Genomic DNA, 23,500 nt, shown 5'->3' with positions numbered 1-23,500 from the left:
AGCTGCAGTGCAATGGTGCCATCATAGCTCACTGCAGCCTCGAACTCCTGAGCTCAAACAAGCTCAAACTCCTAGGTTCAATCCTCCCATTTCAGCTTCCCAACTTGCTGGAGTTACAGGCATGAGCCACTGCGCTGGCTTATTTTGCATTTAATGCTTATTACTCTGTGCGGCAGATAACATTTTAACAACAAACAAATCAAGACACAGAGATATTAAGTAAATTGCACTGATCACATAGCTAAGGGCTGGTAGCTTAAAGCAAAACATCCACAACTTGATATGAGATTGGAGAGTACCATTTGTGATGTATACTCAAAGTCTGAGTCTGGGCTACAACTAGAGGTTAGTCATAACGAGAAAATCCAACCATCCATATTCTCAGGAAGCTCACCAACTGGTACAGAAGATAATGAGTGGAAAATTAGCTCTGTACAGGTGAAGATCAATTGCCAGGACTGTGAGTGCCCACCCAACAGGATCACTGAAGGCTCTTTAGAGCTGGATGATTTAGGATTGCAGTGCAGGGAATGGCACAGGAAATAGCCAGCACATGGCAAGGAGGAGGGGGATTAGGAAGTACTCAGGGATTGGCAAGGGTTCAAAATCATTGACTCTTCTCTCACATCACGTATCTGATCCATCTGTAAATCCTATATCCAGTGGCAAAAGCACATGAAAAGATGCTCAATACCATGTAATTAGGGGAATGTAAATTAAAACCACAATGAGATTTACATGCCTATTAGAATGGCTAAAACTAAAAAGACTAATTATACCAAATGTTGATGAAGATGGGGAGCAATTAGAATTCTCAAATACTGCTGGTGGGAATGTAAAATTGTACAACCACTTTGAAAACTGTTGTTTGTTTGTTTGTTTGTTTGAGATAGAGCCTCGCTGTGTATCCCAGGCTGGAGTGCAGTGGTGAGATCTTGGCTCACGGCAACCTCCGCCTCCCAGGTTCAAGTAATTCTTCTGCCTGGGCCTCCCGAGTAGCTGGGACTACAGGCACACACCACCACACCTGACTAATTTTTGTATTTTTAGTAGAGACGGGGTTTCACCATGTTGACCGGGGTGACTCAGACTGGCTGATCTCAAACTCCTGACCTCGTGATCCACCTGCCTTGGCCTCCCAAAGGCTGGGATTACAGGCTTGAGCCACCATGCCTAGCCTGAAAACTGTTTCTTAAAAACTTAAATAGGGCCAGGCACAGTGGCTCACGCTTGTAATCCCAGCACTTTGGGAGGCTTAGGCGGGTGGATCACGAGGTCAGGAGATCAAGACCATCTTGGCTAACATGGTGAAACCCAGTCTCTACTAAAAAATACAAAAAATTAGCCGGGCGTGGTGGCAGGCGCCTGTAGTCCCAGCTACTCGGGAGGCTGAGGCAGAATGGCGTGAACCCGGGAGGCGGAGCTTGCAGTGAGCCGAGATCGCGCAACTGCCCTCCAGCCTGGGCGACAGAGCAAGACTCCATCTCAAAAAAAAAAAAAAAAAGGGCTGGACATGGTGGTGCGCACCTGTAATCCCAGCTATTCGAGAGACTGAGGCAAGAGAATCACTTGAACCTGGGAGGTGGAGGTTGTACTGAGCCAAGATCACGCCACTGCACCCCAGCCTGGATAACAAAGCGAAACTCTGTCTCAAAAAAAGAAGAAAAAAAAACCTTAAATATACACCTATCATATCATCTAGCCACTCCAAGAAAAATGAATACATATCTCCACACAAAGCTTTTAGATAGCTTTGTTTGTTACAACCCCAAACTGGAAACAACCTAAATGTCAACAGGTGACTGAATAAACAAATTATAGATAAAAAACAAATATATCCATACAGTGGAATACTACTCAGCAAATGGAATAAATTATTGATAAAATATAAATAAGTTACAAACTGTGCTAAAAGAAGCAAAAGAGAGCATACTGTATGATTTTTTTCTTAATTTTTAAATTTTTTAGAGACAAGGTCTGGCTCTATAGTCCAGGCTGGAGGGCAGTGGAGCGATCTCGGCTCACTGCAGCCTCCATCTCCCAGGCTCAAGCCATCATCCCACCTCAGCCTCCTGAGTAGCTGGAACTACAGGTACACACCACCATGCCAGGCTAATTTTTTTTTTTTTTGAGATGGAGTTTCACTCTGTCGCCCCTGCTGGACTGCAGTGGCATGTTCTCGGCTCACTGCAACCTCCACCTCCTGGGTTCAAGTGATTGCCCTGCCTCAGCCTCCCAGGTGGCTGGGATTATAGGCACGAGCCACTGCACCCGGGTAATTTTTGTATTTTTAGTAGAGATAGGGTTTCGCCATGTCAGGCTGGTCTCAAACTCCTGACCTCAAGTGATCTACCCACCTAGGCCTACCAAGGTGGTGGGATTACAAGCGTGAGCCACCATGCCCGGCCTATAAGACTATTTATATAAAACTCTAGGCCAGGCACGGTGGCTGGCGCCTGTAATCCCAGCTACCTGGGAGGCTGAGGCAGGAGAATCACTTGAACCTGGGAGGCAGGGGTTGCAGTGAGCCGAGATCACGCCATTGCACTCCAGCCTGGATGACAGAGTGAGACTCTGCCTCAAAAAAAAAAAAACTCTAGAAGTTACACACAAATCTAAAGTGACAGAAACCAATCTAAAGTGACAGAAACCAATCTAAAGTGACAATGGTTGTGGAGAGGAAGGGATTACAAGGAGACACAAGCACGTTTTGGCGCATGATGGATATGTTCCATTTGCATGACTCCAGGGGCCCCTTCTGAGTCACTGGAAGAAGTGTGGGGCCACTGACTAAAGGACAGGGCCATTAACCCTGCCTGTGTTTTTCCAGGCTCATGCCAGCCCTAGCGGTTTCTTTAGGTATGCAATTGCAAAGGGGGATAATTTAGATCTCTAAGACACCATCTAATCCAAATCCCTTGCATTCCTGAAGAGACTCGGTGCCAGGACCCTGGGCTACATTATACATACCCCATGGCGAGGCCCCCACCCCTGACCTCTACTCTGCACCCTCTGGAGCATCAGCTTTCGCCAACACTTAGTTCTTCTGTCACTTGCAGTTCAGCAATCAAACAGGGAAGGACTTGCGGGGTAGGGAGTTTGGGTTCAAAGTCAGGGAGAAACCGCGGGTGAACGCTAAGGCCTGTCCAGAGGCGGGTGGACCCAACCGCAAGCTCCTCCAGCCTTACGGCAGCTCCTGGCAACATCCTCACCCTCCTCCGTGAAAACCGGAGGGGAATGTCAGGCCTTGGAGTCAACCCGAGAGTCTCGCCGCCCGCAGGTGACCCGGGGCAAGTGACGTGCCCTGTTTCGAGGGGCCTCCCATGTAAACCGAGGCCAAAGGCTCCAGGATGCTCCATGGCAGCGCCCGCGCCACGGGCCGCCAGACTGCACCGTCAGGAGGGCGCAGGGGAACTCCGAGATCCCAGTCTGAGCCCGCGCCTGGGATCAGGCGGCCCGCGGGGCATCGCGGGAGTCGCGTCCCTGACGTCACCGTGGGGCGCCTGTGCGCAGGGACACCTGGAGCCGGGCTGCGGAGGCTCTGGGGCTCTAACCAGCCCCGCGCCCCAGAAGCTTCTTCTCGGTGGCGTGGTCTCGTTCGTGTGGAGGACGGGTGAAAGAAAGTCGCAGGGATGAGAGGGAGCAAGGGAGGGACGTCGCAGGCCTCGGACATTGTGTCGCCCCCGACCCCTGAACCGTCCATGACTTCCCAGTGTGGGTCAGAGGCTCTGGACCAGCCCCTCACACTGCATGCCCGGTGTTCCGTTTGCAACTATTATTAGGTTAATTTCTCTCAGCAATTAGACTGTGAGCTGCGGAAGGGCAGCCCTGTAAGGTTGCCGAAGGGGTTTCACCTTGCCCTCTGCCTGGACACAGCCGATTATCAAGACAGGGCAATTGCAATAGAGAAAGGGTAATTCACGCGCGGAGCGGGCTGTGCGGGAGACCGGAGTTGTATTATTACTCAAATCAGTCTCCCAGAAAACTCGGGGATCAGAGGGGTTTGTTTTTGTTTTTGTTTTTGAGATGGAGTCTCGCTCTGTTGCCCAGGCTGGAGTGCAGTGGCGCGATCTCCAGTTATTTTTACACTGTTACCTGCTAGGACTGGTATATATGTTTTCTTCTTTTGGTTTTGTTTTTGGTTGTCGTTGCTTTTTTATTTTTAAGAGTGAAGTTGGAACACTTGTTTGAATTTAAAAACACCCCTGCGCCGGGCGTGGTGGCTCACGCCTGTAATCCCAGCACTTTGGGAGGCCGAGGCGGGCGGATCTCGAGGTCAGGAGATCGAGGCCATCCTGGCTAACACGGTGAAACCCCGTCTCTACTAAAAATACAAAAAATTAGCCAGGCGTGGTAGCGGGCGCCTGTAGTCCCAGCTACTCGGGAGGCTGAGGCAGGAGAATGGCGTGAACCTGGGAGGCGGAGGTTACAGTGAGCCGAGATTGTGCCACTGCACTCCAGCCTGGGCGACAGAGCAAGACTCCGTCTCAAAAAAACAAAAAACCAAACAAAACAAAACACCCCTGCTCACCACTTTAGCTAGTTAAGCTTAATTTTACTAATAAAAACTAATCTGACATCACCACCTATGAAATATTCTTGCCAAAAATGTTTAATTCACAGTCAAGCCTTCAGACCTAACTTCAGTTTACAGGAAATAAGATAAAGGAACAAATTAATAGACACCATGATGAAGCAATGAGATAAATCCAGAATGTGAGATGATCTGCAAGACCCCTAATTTGATCTTTTCAAAAAATCAGTGTCTGGTCAGGAGGAGTGGCTCATGCCTGTAAACCAAATACTTCGGGAGGGCAAGGTGGGAGGATCACTTGAGCCCAGGAGTTCCAGACCAGCCTGGGCAACACAGTGAGACCCTGTCTTTACAAAAAATTAAAGAATTTGCTGGACATGGTGGTGCACGCCTGTAGTCCCAGCTACTGTGGAGGCTGAGGTGGGAGGATCAATTGAGTCCAGAAAGTTGAGGCTGCAGTGAGCTATGATTGTGCCACTGTATTCCATCCGGGGTAACACAGCAAGACCCTGTCTGAAAAAAAAAAAAAAAAAATCATTTGTAAAAAAAAGAGGGAGACTGTTCTGGATTTAAAGAGACAGTCAAATACAATGTGTGAAGCCTGACTAAATCCTGGCTTGAAAAAAAAATCTATAAAACATATTCTGGGGGCAATTAGGGGACAGTGAATATGTATTAAACATTAGGTAATAGAAATGATAATGGCATTATACAATGAAGTATTTAGGGGTAAAATACTATTCTGTCTGCAATTTCATTTCAAATGTTTGGTAAAAAAGATTATACAGGGCCGGGTGACGTGGCTCACGCTTATAATCCCAGCACTTTGGGAGGCTGAGGCAGGCGGATCATGAGGTCAGGAGTTTGAGACCAGCCTGGCCAACATAGTAAAACCCTGTCTCTACTAAAAATACAAAAAATTAGCCCGGCATGGTAGTGCATGCCTGTAATCCCAGCTACTCGGGAGGCTCAAGGATAATTACTTGAACCCAGGAGGCGAAGGTTGCAGTGATTGTGCCACTGCACTCCATCCAGCCTGGGCAATAGAGCAAGACTCTGTCTAAAAAAAAAAATTGATTATACAGGCCAGGGTCAGTGGCTCATGGCTGTAGTCCCAGTTACTCAGGAGGAGAATCGCTTGAACCCGAGAGGCAGAGGTTGCAGCAAGCCAAGGTTATGCCACTGCACTCCAGCCTGGGTGACAGAGCAAGACTCCATCTCAAAAAAAAAAAAAAAAAGATTATGCATACATTGGGATTTTTTTTTTTTTTCGAGACAGAGTCTTGCTCTGTCGCCCAAGCTGGAGTACAATGGCACAACCTCAGCTCACTGCAACCTCCGCCTGCCAGGTTCAAACAATTCTCCTGCCTCAGCCTCCCAAGTAGCTGGGACTACAGGCGCCCGCCACCACACCCGGCTAATTTTTGTATTTTTAGTAGAGACAGGGTTTTGCCATGTTGGCCAGGCTGGTCTTGAACTCCTGACCTCAAGTGATCTGCCCGCCTTGGCCTCCCAAAGTGCTGGGATTACAGGCGTGAGCCACTGCGCCTGGCCTATACATTGGGATTTTAAGGTCTACATGTAAAAAAATAAAAATAAAAATGATTATACATACAGAAAGCATATATGGCAATATATTAACAATTTTTTAAAGTCTGATGGGCACACTGGTGTTTAATGTAGTATTCTTCACACTTTTCTGTTTCAAAGTGGGTTTTTTATTTTTTTTGAGACGGAGTTTTGCTCTGTTGCCCAGGCTGGAGTACAGTGATGCGATCTTGGCTCACTGCAACCTCTGTCTCTCGGGTTCAAGGGATTCTCCTGCCTCAGCCTCTTGAGTAGCTGGGATTACAGGCGCACACCACCACACCTGGATAATTTTTGCATTTTTAGTAGAGACGGGGTTTCGTCATGTTGGCCAGGCTGGTCTTGAACTCCTGGCCTCAAGTGATCTGCCCACCTTGGCCTCCCAAAGTGGTGGGATTACAGGCATGAGCAACCACGCCCGGCCCTCAAAGTTTTGTGTTTTTTTTTTTTTAATGTAAACAGTTTTATTTAGAAACAGGTACCTGTTTGCATTGTAGAATATAAAACTTGGCTTATGCTCTATAAACAATAACCATTACCCCAATTCAAGAGAGCTAAGCATTCACAGAACACACAATTAGTTTCAAAGTTTTCACATAAATGGGAGAAAAAATATATCCTTGCCACAAACCATCCATGGATGAAGGCGAAAAGCCTACTGACCCTGTGGCAGAACAGGCCTTGCTTCCTCCAAGGCACCTTCTTGGTCAGGAGAGCGTGGTGGGAGAAACTCCTGGTTAGTAGGCAGATTGCCAGTCTCTTCCGCAACTAGGCCTCAGTTATCCCTTTGAAAAGTGAAAGTGGAAGTTGGATTAGATTCAGATAGAACCAAAAAGTTCCTTGTAAGATTATAGGTGTTTATTCTAGTTACCTATTGCTGTATAACAAATTACTCCAAATCAGTGGCTTAAAACTGCCATTTTAAGGCCAGGTATAGTGACTCATGCCTGTAATCCCAGCATTTTGGGAGGCCAAAGTGGGAGGATCGCTTTAGGCTAGGAGTTTAAGACCAGCCTGGGCAATATTTATTTCTATAGATATTTATTTATTTTGGGGTAAAGTGCTATGATGTCTGCAATTTCATCTCAAATAAAAATAAATAAATAGAGATGGGGTCTTGCTATGTTACCCAGGCTGGTCTCAAACTTTTGGGCTCAAGCAATCCTCCCGCCTTGGCCTCCCAAAGTGCTGGGATTACAGGCATGAGCCACTATGCCCAGCTCCCCACAGCCCAAAAAATATATATATAATTTTTAAAATTTGTATTTATTTTTTGAGACGGAGTTTTCACTCTTGTTGCCCAGGCTGGAGTGCAATGGCACGATCTCGGCTCACCACAACCTCCACCTCCCGGGTCCAAGCGATTCTCCTGCCTCAGCCTCCCGAGTAGCTGGGATTACAGGCATGCGCCACCACACCTGGCTAACTTTTTGTATTTTTAGTAGAGACGGGGTTTCACCATGTTGGTCAGGTTGGTCTTGAACTCCCAAACCAGGTGATCCACCCACCTCGGCCTCCCAAAGTGCTGGGATTACAGGCGTGAGCCACCGCACGCGGCCTATTTGTTTTTTTTAAGTAGTTAGCATTTAATGAACCTCCCTCCATGTGGCCTCAAGCCACCAGGACACAGGCCCCCTTGACACCCTTAATCTTCTCAGCTCTTCTGCTGAAGAATTTGGCCTTCACAATGACAGGCTGCTTTGGGAGCTTTCCCTTTCCCAGAACTTTGTAGTAGCCCGATTGCACCACATCAATGAGGGGAGCAGCCCCAGGCTTGTTTTTAGCAGCATTCACCTGTGTCTGCTCACCGACCAAAGTCCACAATTTGTCAAGGCTGACAGCTGGGCAGAAACTCTGGTTTCTCTTTAAGTGGTAATGCCTCATACCAACTTTCCCAAAGTTATCTGGGTAGTATTTGTTGAAGTTGATCCTGTGGTGATGCATTCCACCAGCATTACTGTGGCCTCCGGGGTGCTTCTGGAGCTTGCCTATGCAGCCATGGCCATGGCTCACATGGCCCCGAAGTTTCTGGGTCTTCCTCAGTCTGGATGGCATTTTGGCGGCTCAGACGAAAGACACACACTCTCTCTCTCTCTCTCTCTCTCTCTATATATATATATATATATTTTTTTTTTTTTTTTTCTTTGAGACGAGTCTCGCTCTGTCGCCCAGGCTGGAGTGCAGTGGCCCGATCTCCGCTCACTGCAAGCTCCGCCTCCTGGGTTCACGCCATTCTCCTGCCTCAGCCTCCCAAGTAGCTGGGACTACAGGCGCCTGCCACCATGCCCGGCTAATTTTTTTGTATTTTTTAGTAGAGATGGGGTTTCACCGTGTTAGCCAGGATGGTCTCAATTTCCTGACCTCGTGATCTGCCCCCCTCAGCCTCCCACAGTGCTGGGATTACGGGCATGAGCCACTGCGCCCAGCCACTCAATGTATTTTAAAATACATTTTTAAAAATTAGCTGGGTATGGTAGCATACACCTGTAGTCCCAGTTACTCGGAAAGCTGAAGCAGGAGGATTGCTTGAGCCCAGGAGGTTGAGGTTACAGTGAGCTATGATCACACCAGTGCACTTCAGCCTGGGCAACAGAGCAAGACCCTGTCTCAAAAAAATCAAAAACAAGGCTGGGCGCAGTGGCTCACGCCTGTAATCACAGCGCTTTGGGAGGCCGAGGTGGGTGGATCACTTGAGGTCAGGAGTTTGAGACCAGCCTGGTCAACATGGTGAAACCTTGTCTCTACTAAAAATACAAAAAATTAGCCAGGCGTGTTGGCACGTGCCTGTAATCCCAGCTACTGGGGAGGCTGAGGCAGGAGAATCACTTGAACCTGGGAGGCGGAGGGTGCAGTGAGCTGAGATTGTGTCACTGCACTCCAGCCTGGGAGACAGAATGAGACCCTGTCTCAAAAAACAAAACAAAACAAAACAAAAAAACAAAAATAAAAATAAAAACAAATATAACAAAATGGCAGTGAGGGCACACCTTCCCTCCCATTTTATTATATTCATGGATTCTGGGAGTCAGGAATTCACAAAGAACACAGCAGGGATGGCTTGTCTCTGCTCTATGACATCTGGGACCTAAATTGGGATGACAAAAGGCTGAGGTGCTTGATGGTTGGGGCCAGGAGTCATTTGGAGGTATCATCATTCATGTTTGGCAAGCGATTTATACCAAGATGCTGGTATAGACTGAGATCTCTGGCTGTTGGCCAGAACACCTATACATGGCCTATCCACGTGGCCTTGGACTTCTTACATGGAGGCTTGTGTTCCAAGATAACCAGGCAGAAGCTGTATAGCCTTTTATGAACTAGCCTCAGAGGTCACCAGCATCACTTCTGCCACGGTGCCAGATTCAAAGATTCAGAGGAGGGAACAGAGACCCCACCTCTCAATGGGAGGAGCATCAAGCCCACAGGATAAGAGAAGAGCATTTGGGTTGGGAGACAATCATTGAACACATTTTGGGTATGTATTTGGAACACACTGCCACAGCACTCCCCAGGCCTGTCCTCTAGCTGCTTATCTCCCAGCTTTGAGCTAGAGCCCCGAAATTCTTCTGCCCCTGGAGTGGCTTCCCCGTTCCCCAGTGCCCTGCCCTGGCTGGCAACTCTGAATAAGCCGTGTACTAGGGCTTGAGTATGGGAGAGAATGGAAGCCTATGAACAGAGCTTTACCATGAAGAAATCATTTGAAACTCAGGATTTGACTTGAGCTGTTCTTCCCAAGCTTTTAAATTTCTAACACTACTCTTTGACAAATGATTCTCATGACTTTAATTAACCACTCCATATGAACAACTCCACTCTTGAGACTGGACATCTTTTCTAAGCCTAAATTAGGGATTTCCAGCCATTTACTAGTTATTTCCACCTGTATTAATTGCCATAGTCTCAACTGGACTCTTATGCTCCAAAACCACTCATCCTTCAGACTCCCCATCTTTTTTTTTTAATAGTTTCCCTCGTTACCCAGGCTGGAGTGCAATGGCATGATCTCGACTCACTGCTACGTCCACTTCCCGGGTTCAAGCAATTTTCCCGCCTCAGCCTCCCGAGTAGCTGGGATTACAGGCGCCTGCCACCATGCCAGGCTAATTTTTGTATTTTTAGTAGAGACGGGGTTTCACCATGTTGGCCAGGCTGGTCTAGAACTCTTGATCTCAGGTGATCTGCCTGTCTCGGCCTCCCAAATTGCTGGGATTACAGGCATGAGCCACCGTGCCTGGCCTAGACTCCCCATCTTTTAATAGCTGCCCCCACTGTCCCAGGAAATCAAGCCCCAAATCTTGCCAATCTAACTTTCAACACCCAGACCAAAGTGTTTCAAAATGCCACCTTTCCTATAATACCACCTTAGTCCACATCCTTATTATTTGCTCTTGGGGTTGTATCAAACTCTTCTCTAAATGACCATCCTTCTACCATTCCCATCTTTATAGAACCCACCAGCTAAACTATTCCCATTGTGCAGCAATGGGAATTGCTCCTCCCCTCTCCTCCCCTCCCCCCTCCCCCCTTTCCTCCCACCTCCCCTCCCCTCCCCTCCTCTCCTCTCCTCTCCTTTCTCTCCTCTCCTATCCTCAGTGACTCTGCAACCTTCCATCTGGCTTTCAGAGTTCCCCAAAGCTGGTTATCTGTGTATGTCAGTACACTGCTGTGCATTTCTATACACCAACTGCACCATTCTGACAGGTGCAGTCTCTCCCATTGTCCCATGACAATACCCTCTAGCCTCCTTGGAACAGATGATTAAATTTGGCCCTACATTATAACCCAAGATGATGATAGAACTGAGTGCTTCAGGAAGCCAGAGGACAGGGAAGAAGCGTGGGTGGCCCATTCTGGAGTGCAGTGGTATGATCATAGCTAGTGCAGCTTTGAACTCCTGGGCTCAAGCAATCCTCCCACCTCAGTCTCCCAAAAACCTGGGACTACAGGTGTGTGCCACTATACCTGGCTAATTTTCATTTTTGTAGAGATGGACTTTCACTTTTGTTCCCCAGGCTCAGCTTCTAAATCAGGAGTATCTAATCTTTTGGCTACCCTGGGCAACATTGGAAGAATTGTCTTGGGTCACACAAAATACACTAACAATGGCTGATGAGCTAAAAAAATAATAATGGCCGGGTGCGGTGGCTCACACCTGTAATCCCAGCACTTTGGGAGGCCGAGGCGGGTGGATCATGAGGTCAGGAGATCGAGACCATCCTGCCTAGCACGGTGAAACCTCGTCTCTATTAAAAATACAAAAAATTAGCCAGGCATGGTGATGGGTGCCTGTAGTCCCAGCTACTTGGGAGGCTGAGGCAGGAGAATGGCATGAACCTGGGAGGCGGAGTTTGCAGTGAGCCAAGATAGCGCCACTGCACTCCAGCCTGGGCGAAAGGGCGAGACTCCTTCTTAAAAAAAAAAATAAACACATCTATCTCTTAATTTTTTTTTTTTTGACAGTCTTGCTCTGTCACCCAGGCTGGAGTGCAGTTATGTGATCTTGGCTCACTGCAACTTCTGCCTCCCAGGTTCAATGATTTTCCCCACCTCAGCCTCCCAAGTAGCTGGGACTACAGGTATGAGCCACTATGCCTGACCATGTCTGGCTAATTTTTTTTTTTTTTTTTTTGAGACAGTCTTGCTCTGTTGCCCAGGCTGGAGTGCAGTGGTACAACCTCAGCTCACCGCAACCTCTCCCTTTGGGGTTCAAGCGACTGTCCTGCCCCAGCCTCCTGAGAAGCTGGGATTATAGGCCTGCACCACCACACCCGGGTAATTTTTGTATTTTTAGTAGAGACAGGTTTTCGCCATGTTGGCCAGGCTTGTCTTGAACTCCTGACTTCAAGTGATCCATCCACCTCGGCCTCCCAAAGAACTGGGATTACAGGCGTGAGCCACCGTACCAGGCCTCTACACCTGGCTAATTTTTGTATTTTTTGTAGGGACAGGGTTTCATCCTGTTGGCCAGGTTGGTCTCTATCTCCTGGCCTCAGGTGATCCACCCACCTTGGCCTCCCAAAGTGTTGGGATTACAAGCATGAGCCACTGCACCTGGCCTCATAATGTTTTAAGAGTTTACAAATTTGTAGGCCGGGCACGGTGGCTCACGCTTGTAATTCCAGCACTTTGGGAGGCTGAGGCGGGCGGATCATGAGGTCAGGAGATCGAGACCACGGTGAAACCCCATCTCTACTAAAAATACTAAAAATTAGCCGGGCGTGGTGGCGGGCGCCTGTAGTCCCAGCTACTCGGAGAGGCTGAGGCAGGAGAATGGTGTGAACCCAGGAGGCAGAGCTTGCAGTGAGCCGAGATTGCGCCACTGCACTCCAGCGTGGGTGACAGAGCGAGACTCCGTCTCAAAAAAAAAAAAAAAAAGTTTACAAATTTGTTTTAGGCCACATTCAAAGCCGTCCTGAGCTGCAGCTGCGGGTTGGACAAGCTTGCTCTACATGGTTGTGTCCTATGGGCAACTGGGAGATGAAGGGATGAGATCTATATAAGGAAGGTATCTATCTACTCTTTTATCTTTTTCTTTAGGTACAGTGGGGTAAACAGACTATGGGTTAAGTTCTGTATCCTTTTTTTTTTTTTTTTTTGAGACAAGAGTCTTGCTCTGACACCCAGACTGGTATGTGGTGGTGTGATCTCAGTTTACTGCAACCTCCGCCTCCCAGGTTCAAGTGATTCTCCTGCCTCACCCTCCCAAGTAGCTGGGACTACAGGTGTGTGCCACCATGCCCAGCTAATTTTTTGTACTTTTAGTAGAGATGGGGTTTCACCATGTTAGCCAGGATGGTCTCGATCTCCTGCCCTCGTGATCCACCCAACTCGGCCTCCCAAAGTGCTGGGATTACAGGCATGAGCCACTGCACCTAGCCTCCCATCCCCCCCCTTTTTTTTGAGACAGAGTCTCACTGTCACCCAGGCTGGAGTGTAGTGGCGTGATCTCGGCTCACTGCAACCTCTGCCTCCCAGATTCAAGTGATTCTCCTGTCTCAGCCTCCCAAGTAGCTGGGATTACAGGCACATGCCACCACACCTGGCTAATTTTTGTATTTTTAGTAGAGACAGGTTTCACCATGTTGGCCAGGCTGGTCTTGAACTCCTGACCTCAAATGATCCGCCCGCCTCGGCCTCCCAAAGTGCTGGGATTACATGAGTGAGCCACCGTGTCCAGCCACTGTTGTATCCTTTCAACCGGTCCAGAAAGCTGTACAGTATTTACAACAAGCTTGAGAGTTAATTATGTCTTTGATAAAAGACTCGAATCCAGAACTGGGGTTGAGAAAAAAAATTCAAGACTGTTTCATAGGGTATAAAAAGACAGATGCAACCATACATTTAATTTTTAAAAATGGAATGTATCTTACATAAGGATTTTGTGAAAAATCTTATACCTATCTGAGTATTACAGAAGATGCATATACCTTCCAGAGCTCGTGGAGGAAAGACTGTATAAACAATTTTGATAAGGAGTTGAAAAACAATTTGAAAATAGTTTACAAAGAGAGAATCAGGAGGCAGAAAAAGCTTCAAGAGGCATGGTCTTCAGAAATTGTTCTGGAATGCTGTTTCACTTGTATCGATGTCATGTTCCTGGATGAGAGAATAAGACACAGAATTTTAGTATTTCAGTATAAAGCCTGAAATGTAAACTCTTCAGTGCTTTGGAATTTAGAGATTCTGAATCTTTATTAATTAGGACATATACATAATATCTGGCTTTAGGGCTGAATCCAACCCAAGGATCAAATTTTGATCCTTTTGCCCTACCATGGCAGGGCTTGTGACCACTGCCCACCACCCACCATGATGAGTAACAGAGTTGAAAGCACTGGTGCAAAGACCACACCAGACTTCTTATATTGGCCTTGGGTGTCTGTCCTAGCATGCCACCAGAGTGAGTACTGCTGGGAACCTACCTGACCTCCCATCCCATCATTCACTGCTGAGCAGCCACATCAAAACCCTCATCTCTGGGTTCCCTTCATGGATGGCACTTAGACCACGGTAACTGCCCATACACTTCCATCTCCCACTACACAGAGCTCTGAGAGGCACAGCAAGGACCGCAATCATCTTGTTCACTGCTATGGCCCCAGCCTCCAGCACCATGCTAGACGTGGAGAGTAAAACACTGCCAAATGAGCATCCGGCACAGCCAGCTTCCTTCCAGGAGAGGCTCAGAACCTAATTGGTCTTTCCACTCAGCATCTGAAATCCTAAGCTTGAATTTTGCCTGCTTAAACAACAAAACACTCTTTTTTTGCTGCAAAAGTGACACAGTCACTATAGATTTTTTTTTTTTTTTTGAGACGAGTCTCGCTCTGTCACCCAGGCTGGAGTGCAGTGGCGTGATCTCGGCTCACTGCAAGCTCTGCCTCCCAGGTTCATGCCATTCTGCTGCCCCAGCCTCCCGAGTAGCTGGGACTACAGGTGCCCGCCACCGCGTGCGGCTAATTTTTTTTTGTATCTGTAGTGGAGACGGGGTTTCACATGTTAGCCAGGATGGTCTTGATCTCCTGACCTCATGATCCTCCTGCCTCGGCCTCCCAAAGTGCTGGGATTACAGGTGTGAGCCACCGCGCCTGGCCCACTATAGAAATTTTAATAAAGAAGGAAAATAAAAATTAAACACTATCTTTTTTTTTTTTTTTAAGACAGGGTCTCACTCTATCACCCTGGATGGAGTGCAGTGGCACGATCACCGCTCACTGCAACCTCAACCTCCCCAGGCTCAGATGATCCTCCCACCTCAGCCTCCCAAGTAGCTGGGACTACAGGTGCACACCACCATACCTGGCTAATTTTTGTATTTTTTTATGGATGTGGAGTTTCTGTTGCCCAGGCTGGACTAGAACTCCTGGGCTTAAATGATTCACCTACCTTGGCCCCCCAAAGTGCTGGGATTGCAAGCGTGAGCCACTGTGCCCAGCCCAAGGATAAATATCTTTTCTGGGGGGGGGAACAGAGTCTTACTCTGTCACCCAGGCTGGAGTGCAGTGGCATGATCTCAGCTCACTGCAAGCTCTGCCTCCCGGGTTCACACCATTCTCCTGCCTCAGCCTCCTGAGTAGCTGGGACTATGGGCACCCGCCAACACGCCCGGCTAATTTTTTGTATTTTTAGTAGAGACGGGGTTTCACTGTGTTAGCCAGTATGGTCTCGATCTCCTGACCTCGTGATCCACCTGCCTTGGCCTCCCAAAGTGCTGGGATTAATTACAGGCGTGAGCCACCGCACTGGGCCCCAGGGATAAATATCTTTACGTTATTTTTTTATTATGCAAAATAATTCTATGTGTGTATTGTATTCTGTAAAGAAAGTAGAATCTCTCTATATACTGTTCTTTAGTCTCTCCCCACCACATATTTACTGTATCACGAATGTATTCCCAAGTCCTTAAACTTTTTTTTTTGAGTCTTACTCTGTTGCCCAGGTTGGAGTACAGTGGTGCAATCTTGGCTCACTGCAACCTCCGCCTCCCAGGTTCAAGCAGGCATGCACCACCATGTTGGGCAGGCTGGTCTCGAATTCCTGACCTCAAGTGATCCGCCCACCTCAGCCTCCCAAAGTGTTGGGATTACAGATGTGAGCCACAGCGCCTGGCCCAAGTCCTTAAACATTTTATTTTTATTTTTTATTTATTTTTTTGAGATAGAGTCTCACTCTGTCTCCCAGGCTGGAGTGCAATGGCACGTTCTCGGCTCACTGCCAACCTCTGTCTCCCGGGTTCAAGCAATTCTCCTGCCTCAGCCTCCTGAGTAGCAGGGACAACAGGTGCACGCCACCACACCTGGCTAATTTTTGTATTTTTAGTAGAGAGGAGGGTTCACCATGTTGGTCAGGCTAGTCTTGAACTCCTGACCTCGTGATCCACCCGCCTCAGCCTCCCAAAGTGCTGGGATTACAGGCGTGAGCCACCATTCCCGGCCAAACATTTTTAAAAACATTTTTTATCTTATGGATGTACCCTAGGATACTTAACCAGTTCCCTATTGATGAAGATTTTTCTTCTATAAAATAATGTGGCACTGAGAATCCTGGTTGATAAATCTGTACATATTCCGAATTATATTATTAAAACAAATTCTGAAGATTAGAATGGGTCAATGGTATATACATTTTAGGGCTTTTCAACAGTATTATAAAAATATCTCCAGACAAGTGGAACCAACTTATTCTCCATCAGTAGTGTATGAATGCCTATTTACCAAAGCTGGTTGGGCATTCAATTTTTGAAATCCTGTCAAGGAATGGAAAAAAGAAGGCCAGGGATAATTTTAAAGTTCTTGGTCCTCAGTCAGAGAAAGATGATTTCTTTTTTTTTTTTTTTTTTTGAGACAGAGTCTTGCTCTGTCGCCAGGCTGGATGGACTGCAGTGGTGTGGTCTTGGCTTACTGTAACCTCCGCCTCCCAGGTTCAAGCAATTCTCCTGTCTCAGCCTCCCGAGTATGGGAGCTGGGACTACAGGCATGCACCACCACGCTCAGCTAATTTTTGTATTTTTAGTAGAGATGGGGTTTCACCATGTTGGCCAGGATGGTCTCAATCTCTTGACTTTGTGATCTGCCCGCCTTGGGCTCCCAATTGCTGGGATTACAGGTGTGGGCCACGGTGCCCGGCCTGAGAAAGATGATTTCTTACATAAGGTGATCACCTCATGTTCTACTGCTCTGTCCTTTCCTCTGTTCTCTTGTCACACTGGCATCACTGCTGTTCGTCAAGCATACCAGGCACAGCCCAGCCTTAGGAACTTTGCACACGTCTCCCCTCTGCCTGGGACACTCCTCCCCCAGATATCTGCATGGCTAAGTCTCTCAACACCTTCAAATCTTTGCTCCAATACAACTTTGCAATGAAACCCACCCTGATCTCCCTATTTAATACTCACCAGTCATCATGGCCACACTCAGCACACTTGATTCCTCTTACCCAGCTCTATATTTTTTTTTTTTTGAGACAGTCTCACTCTCTTACCCAGGCTGGAGTGCAGTGGTGCCATCTTGGCTCACTGCAACCTCCGCCTCCTGGGTTCAAGAGATTCCCCTGCCTCGGCCTCCCTAGTAGCTGGGATTACAGGCGTGCACCACCACGCCTGGTTAATTTTTATATTTTTAGTAGAGATGGAGTTTCACCATGTTGGCCAGGCTGGTCTCAAACTCCTGACCTCAGCTGAACCACCTGCCTCGGCCTCCCAAAGTGCTGGGATTACAGGTGTGAGCCACCACACCCAGCTTTTTTTTTGTTTGTTTTTTTTTTTTGTTTTTTCTTGATTCAGAGTCTCACTGTTGCCCAGGCTGGAGTGCAACGGCACGATCTCAGCTCACCACAACCTCCGCCTTCTGGGTTCAAGTGATTCATCTGCCTCAGCCTCCTGAGTGGCTGGGATTACAGGCACGCACCATGATGCCCGGCTAATTTTTGTATTTTTAGTGGAGAGGGGGTTTCACCATGTTGGTCAGGCTGGTCTCGAACTCCTGACCTCGGGTGATCTGCCTACCTCAGCCTCCCAAAGTGTTGGGATTACAGGCGTGAGCCACTGTGCCCAGCCTCCACTTATTTTATACCAAAGCACTTACCATTTTCTAGCATCCTATGTGACTCACTTATGTTTACTGCTTATTGTCTACATCCTCCAGCTAGTATATAGGTTCCATAAGTACAGGGTTTATTGTCTGTTTTGTTCACCTAGTAGATGCTTAATAAATATTTACAGGCTGAATCAACATCATAAAACATGGCAAGCACAGTCCATGGAAGATACCAGTACTGGAGGGGCTCCCACTACACTGTGCCTTGTAGGCTCTGTACCTGGTTCAATTTCTTGAACTCCACCACTTGGAAGAAGACGTGCTCAAGGATATGTTTGGCATCCTGTTGGTCCTTTGGTAGTTTACTGGTTACTCCAAGAATATCACCACACTTCCTGACATAGAATTCCAGGTCTTCTTCAGTACCTAAGACAGTTGGAGTAGTAGTTAGATTAATTCTTAACTTCTGCCCTTCCCAAAGTACAGACTTAGTGTGTTTCAGGTATGCCCTGTCATGTTTCCACATTTCCTAAGATCACTCACCTCTTCCTAAAGTAATGTGACTACAGGATTTCAACACTGAAAAACCCTAGAGCTCTCTAATGTGCTGCTTTTATAATAAAAGCACTCCTAATCAGAATAAAACTGGACTGGTACTGGCTTTCCTATTCCTCAGATCTAGTATTCCTACATTAGAAAGAACAGGTGCAACAGTAGGAAATCAAATTATCATTCCCTGAATGCAACAAAGATGACTATAGAGAAGCATATGGGTAATTAAAAATAGCATTTACTAAAACAATATTGTATTGGCTGGGCGTGGTGGCTCATGCCTGTAATCCCAGCACTTTGGAAGGCTGAAGCAGGTAGATCACTTGAGGTCAGGTGTTCAAGATCAGCCTGGCCAACATGGCAAAACCCCATCTCTACTAAAAATACAAAAATTAGCCAGATGTGGTGATGCAGGCCTGTAATCCCAGCTACTTGGGAGGCTGAGGCAGGAGAATCACCTCAACTGGGGAGATGGAGGTTGCAGTGAACAGAGATTGCGCCACTGCACTCCAGCCCGGGCAACAGAACAGACTCCATCTCAAACAAAACAAAACAAAACAGCCGAGCGTGAAGGCTCACGCCTGTAATCCCAGCACTTTGGGAGGCCAAGGTGAGCGGATCACGAGGTCAGGAGTTCGAGACCAGCCTGGCCAGCATGGTGAAACCCTGTCTCTACTAAAAATACAAAAAAATTAGCTGGGCATGGTGGTGCACACCTGTAATCCCAGCTACTCGGGAGGCTGAGGTAGGAGAATTGCTTAACCCTGGGAGGCGGAGGTTGCAGTGAGCTGAGATTACGCCATTGCACTCCAGCCTGGGGGACAGAGCAAGACTCCGTCTCAAAAACAAAACAAGGCTGGGCGTGGTGGCTCACATCTGTAATCCCAGCACTTTGGGAGGCTGAGGCAGGTGGATCATCTGAGGCCGGGAGTTCGAGACCAGCCTGACCAACATGGAGAAACCCTATCTCTACTAAAAATACAAAATTAGCCGGGCGTGGTGGTACATGCCTATAATCCCAGCTACTCAGGAAGGCTGAGGCAGGAGAATCGCTTGAACCTGGGAGGCAGAGGTTGCAGTGAGCTGAGGCTGTGGTGAGCCAAGATCGTGCCACTGCACTCCAGCCTGGGCAACAAGAGCAAAACTAGGTCTCAAAACAAAACAAAACAAAACAAAACCAAACCCCAAAAAACAAACAATATTATAGAAAGAAAATTAAAGAAAAAAATCACCCATAATTCCACCAACAACATAGCTCTGTGAAGCCATCCTCTGGAGCCCTACGTGTAGGATAGACAGCCATTACTGCCCTTCTCACATTATACTGTAATTTCTTTCTTCCTTTTTTTTTTTTTTTTTTTTTGAGACAAGGTTTGGCTCTATCACCCAGGCTGGAGTGCAGTGGCATGATTTCAGCTCACTGCAACTTCCGCCTCCTGGGCTCAAACCATCCTCCCACCTCAGCCTCCCAAGTAGCTTGGACTACAGGTGTGTACCACCACGCCTGGCTGATTTTTTGTATTTCAGACGGGGTTTCACCATGTCGCCCAAGCTGGTCTCGAACTCGTGAGCTCCAGCAATCCACCTGCTTTGGCTTCCCAAAGTGCTGGGCTTATAGGCATGAGCCACTGAGCCCGGCTGTAATTAATTTATTCTCCCTCTGATTTGCATTTTAAGTTTTGATAGAAATGTATGTTTTTTACTAAGACATTCAAACCCACAGCTGTATCAATGTTTCATCCTAGTTCTACTGCCACCAACTACCTAGAATAATTATTGCTATGTATGCTTCTGTGTGTAAATGTAAGTTTTCACAAAAATGGGATCAAACTAGAATAGTTTTCTAAGTTGACTTCATCATTTAATGATGTATTATGGACATTCCCAATCAAAGTTTATGCCCTGCATTTTTTAAATTTTTTTTGTTTTTTCAGACGGAGTCCCACTCTGTCACCCAGACTGGAGCACAGTGGTGTGATTTTGGCTTACTGCAACCTCCACCTCCCGAATTCAAGCAATTCTCCTGCCTCAGCCTCCCAAGCAGCTGGGATTACAGGCACCTGCCACCACGCCTGGCTAATTTTTTTATTTTTATTTTTAGTAGAGACAGGGTTTTACCATCTTGGCCAGGCTGGTCTCAAACTCCTCACCTTGTGATCCACCCGCCTCGGCCTCCCAAAGTGCTGGGATTACAGGCATGAGCCACTGCGCCTGGCCTTTTCTTTTCTGAGACAGGGTCTTGCTCTGTCAACCAGGTTGGAGGGCAGTGGCACAATCTTAGCTCACCGCAGCTTTGACTTCCTAGGCTCAAGCAATCCTCCCACCTGGGCCTCCTGAGTAGCTGGTACTACAGGAGTGAGCCACCATGCCCGGCTAATTTTGTTTATTCTTCTATAGAGAAGAGGTCTCACAGTGTTGCCCAGGCTGGTCTCAAGTGATCCTCTTGCCTCAGCCTCCTAAAGTGCTGGGATTATAGGTGTGAGCCATCGCACCCAGGCTACATTTTTCTTTTAACAGGTATGTAATATTCTATTTTGTTTCTATTTATTTATTTTTCAGAAACAGGGTCCTTTGTCACCCAGGCTGGAGTGCAAGGTGTATCATAGCTCACTGCAGCCTCCAACTCTTGGGCCCAAGTGATCCTCCCACCTCAGCCTTCCAAGTAGCTAGGAATATAGAAATGCATCACCACACCTGGCTACTTAAAAAAAATTTTTTTTTTAGATGGAGTTTCGCTCTTGTTGCCCAGGCTGGAGTGCAATGACACTATCTCGGCTCACCGCAACTTCCAACTCCTGGGTTCAAGCGATTCTCCTGCCTCAGCCTCCCCAGTAGCTGGGATTACAGGCATGCGCCACCACACCCAGCTAATTTTGTATTTTTAGTACAGAAGGGGTTTCTCCATGTTGGTCAGGCTGGTCTTGAACTCCCAACCTCAGGTGATCTGCCCACCTTGGCCTCCCAATGTGCCGGGATTACAGGCGTGAGCCACTGCACCCAGCCTTTTTGTTTTTTGAGACAAGGTCTCATTATGTTGTCCAAGCTGGTCTTGAAATCCCAGCCTCAACTGATCCTCCTGCCTTGGCTTTTTGAAGTGTTCAGATTATAGGCATGATCCACCGTGCCCAGGCAATTTTTTTTTTTTTGTAGAGATGGGGTCTATGTGACCCAGGCGTATTTCATACTCTTTTTAACCAATCCCACTAATGATGGATGGACCATTAGACTGTTTCCAATTTTTTGAATGCTATAATTAATATCTATATCTTTTTTGTTTTGCATTTCTACAAGGATTTCCATAGGACAGTTGCTAGAAACAGAAATGCCAAGTCAAAGCTGCTTCTTCACCGTTCTGTGATTCCTCCTGGACTCATCACTATGTCCTGCTCATTTTTGACTGCCCAGGACCCACAGCAATGCCTGCCACAGAAGAGAGATGCAGTAAAGGTCTTCGTTTACACTGAACTGTTTCCATTTTGCATACTTCTTTCTGGGCTTTGGGCACATACAGATGTTACTGACATAGCTGGTATCCTCTTGTACATGCAGTTTTATATCTTGCTTTCTTCATTCAGGATTCTCTCTTAAATTCTGTCTGTGTCATATGTGTCATTCCCTAGCCTTTGTGAACCTCTTTTATAATGAATACATATTCTCCTACCAAATGAATGTGACGCATTTTAAGACCATTACTCTGCTAGTGGACATTAAAGCTATTCCCAAATTTATAGTTTTTTTCTATTTTTAAAAATTGTTATTTTTTTTAAATATATTTTTAGAGACAGGGTCTTGCCCAGACTGGTCTTAAATTCCTAAGTTCAAGCGATCCTCCTACCTCAGCCTCCCGAGTTTATTGTATTTTTAAAATAAATAGTGTAGAAGTTGGCCGGACGTGGTGGCTCATGCCTGTAATCCCAGCACTTTGGGAGGCTGAGGCGGGTGGATCACCTGAGGTCTGGAGTTTTAGACCAGCTTGGCCAACATGGTAAAACCCCATCTCTACTAAAAACACAAAAATTAGCCACGCGTGGCGGTGGGCACCTGTAATCCCAGCTACTTGGGAGGCTGAGGCAGGAGAATCGCTTGAACTCAGGAGGCGGAGGTTACCTTGAGCTGAGATAGCACTATTGCACCCAAGGCTGGGCGACAAGAGTGAAACTTTGTCTCAAAAAAAAAAAAAATAATCTCCTTAGATTAGACTCCCAGGAGTGGGGTCACTGCCTCAAAGTGGATGGTTAATTTTATGCCTCTGAGCATATATGTGCAGACCCATTTGCTGTGTTGGAGGCAATTCATGTCAGGAGCAGCCCCAGACCAAAAGTCAGGAGGACCACTCACCGTGGAGCTGTGTGGCCTGGGGCCTCATTTCTTCATCCACATGTCAAGGTGGGCACCCTTGGCTCTCTCTCAGATCCTGTCCAATTTGAAGTTTCTATCATTCTTTGGGCCTTACTCAATTTCCTTATTTAGCTGCTCCTATGACCACTGACTGAGATTTGCTAAGTGGCAGCCAGGGTCAAGATTAATTCTATGGTCTCTCAATAGGTCAGAACTAAGGACTCACAGGGATCAAAGCTGAGACCTTTGGCTTTCTGCTTGGCACTATGTTCTAATTCACTGAACTAAATAGCCTCGAGAAGAACAACCAACATTATTTACATGACATAAATAAGAATGGTAAGTTTATACTCCTATTCATATTTTGTTTTCCCTAAACAAACTCTAAGCTGTCTCTCATAGCATTTCTCAGAAATTCATGATTAAATAAAACTCATAAGAGAAAACAAAGTTTAAAAGTTGGCCAAACTTAGGCCAGGCATGGTGGCTCACGCCTGTAATCCCAGCACTCTGGGAGGCCGAGGCGGGCTGATCGCCTGAGGTCAGGAGTTCGAGACCAGCCTGACCAATATGATGAAACCCCGTCTCTACTAAAAATACAAAAATTAGCTGGGCGTGGTGGCGCATGCCTGTAATCCCAGCTACTCGGGAGGCTGAGACAGGAGAATCGCTTGAACCTGGGAGACAGAGGTTGCAGTGAGCCGAGATCGCACCATTGCACTCCAGCCTGGGCAACAAGAGTGAAACTCTGTCTCAAAAAAAAAAAGTTCGCCAAACTTACACTTATTGGTAATCTGAGCCAGCCGTGCCTTCTCGGAGGAGAACGTTTCATCTAAATCAAATAGCTCCAGAGGAGGAGGTGGTAACTCCCGGAAACTGGGAGGAAAAACCTAAAAGGAAATAAAGTCATTATTTAGAAATGAGGGAGGATAAGGTAAAGGAAATAAAGTCTCTC

At 47.1% G+C, this 23,500-nt stretch overlaps 2 protein-coding genes across 4 annotated transcripts in view; both read right to left on the bottom strand.

Annotated features, from left to right (window-relative positions):
* Positions 1–7,035: 7,035 nt before the first annotated feature.
* Positions 7,036–10,554, bottom strand: LOC100971406 (large ribosomal subunit protein uL15-like). Its single transcript, XM_055104990.2, has one exon. It carries the CDS (start codon positions 8,174–8,176, stop codon positions 7,733–7,735), a length of 444 nt encoding a protein of 147 aa, XP_054960965.1. The 5' UTR covers positions 8,177–10,554; the 3' UTR covers positions 7,036–7,732.
* Positions 10,555–13,425: 2,871 nt separating this feature from the next.
* IFT52 (intraflagellar transport 52) overlaps positions 13,426–23,500 on the bottom strand; it is a 56,728-nt gene continuing 46,653 nt past the window's right edge. For all 3 annotated transcript variants that reach the window (XM_003825906.6, XM_024926934.4, XM_055104989.2), the window contains 3 exons: positions 23,327–23,435; positions 17,936–18,081; positions 13,426–13,717 (listed from right to left, as the gene is read on the bottom strand). In XM_003825906.6, the coding sequence (XP_003825954.1) occupies positions 13,670–13,717; positions 17,936–18,081; positions 23,327–23,435 (303 nt within the window). In that variant the 3' untranslated portion in view covers positions 13,426–13,669. The remainder of the gene's footprint in view (positions 13,718–17,935; positions 18,082–23,326; positions 23,436–23,500) is intronic.

The sequence above is a fragment of the Pan paniscus genome, chromosome 21 (genome assembly GCF_029289425.2).
Source record: "Pan paniscus chromosome 21, NHGRI_mPanPan1-v2.0_pri, whole genome shotgun sequence".
Taxonomy (NCBI): Eukaryota; Metazoa; Chordata; class Mammalia; order Primates; family Hominidae; genus Pan; species Pan paniscus.
Note: the sequence above shows the minus strand (reverse complement) of the source record. Positions and strands in the feature narration are given on the sequence as shown.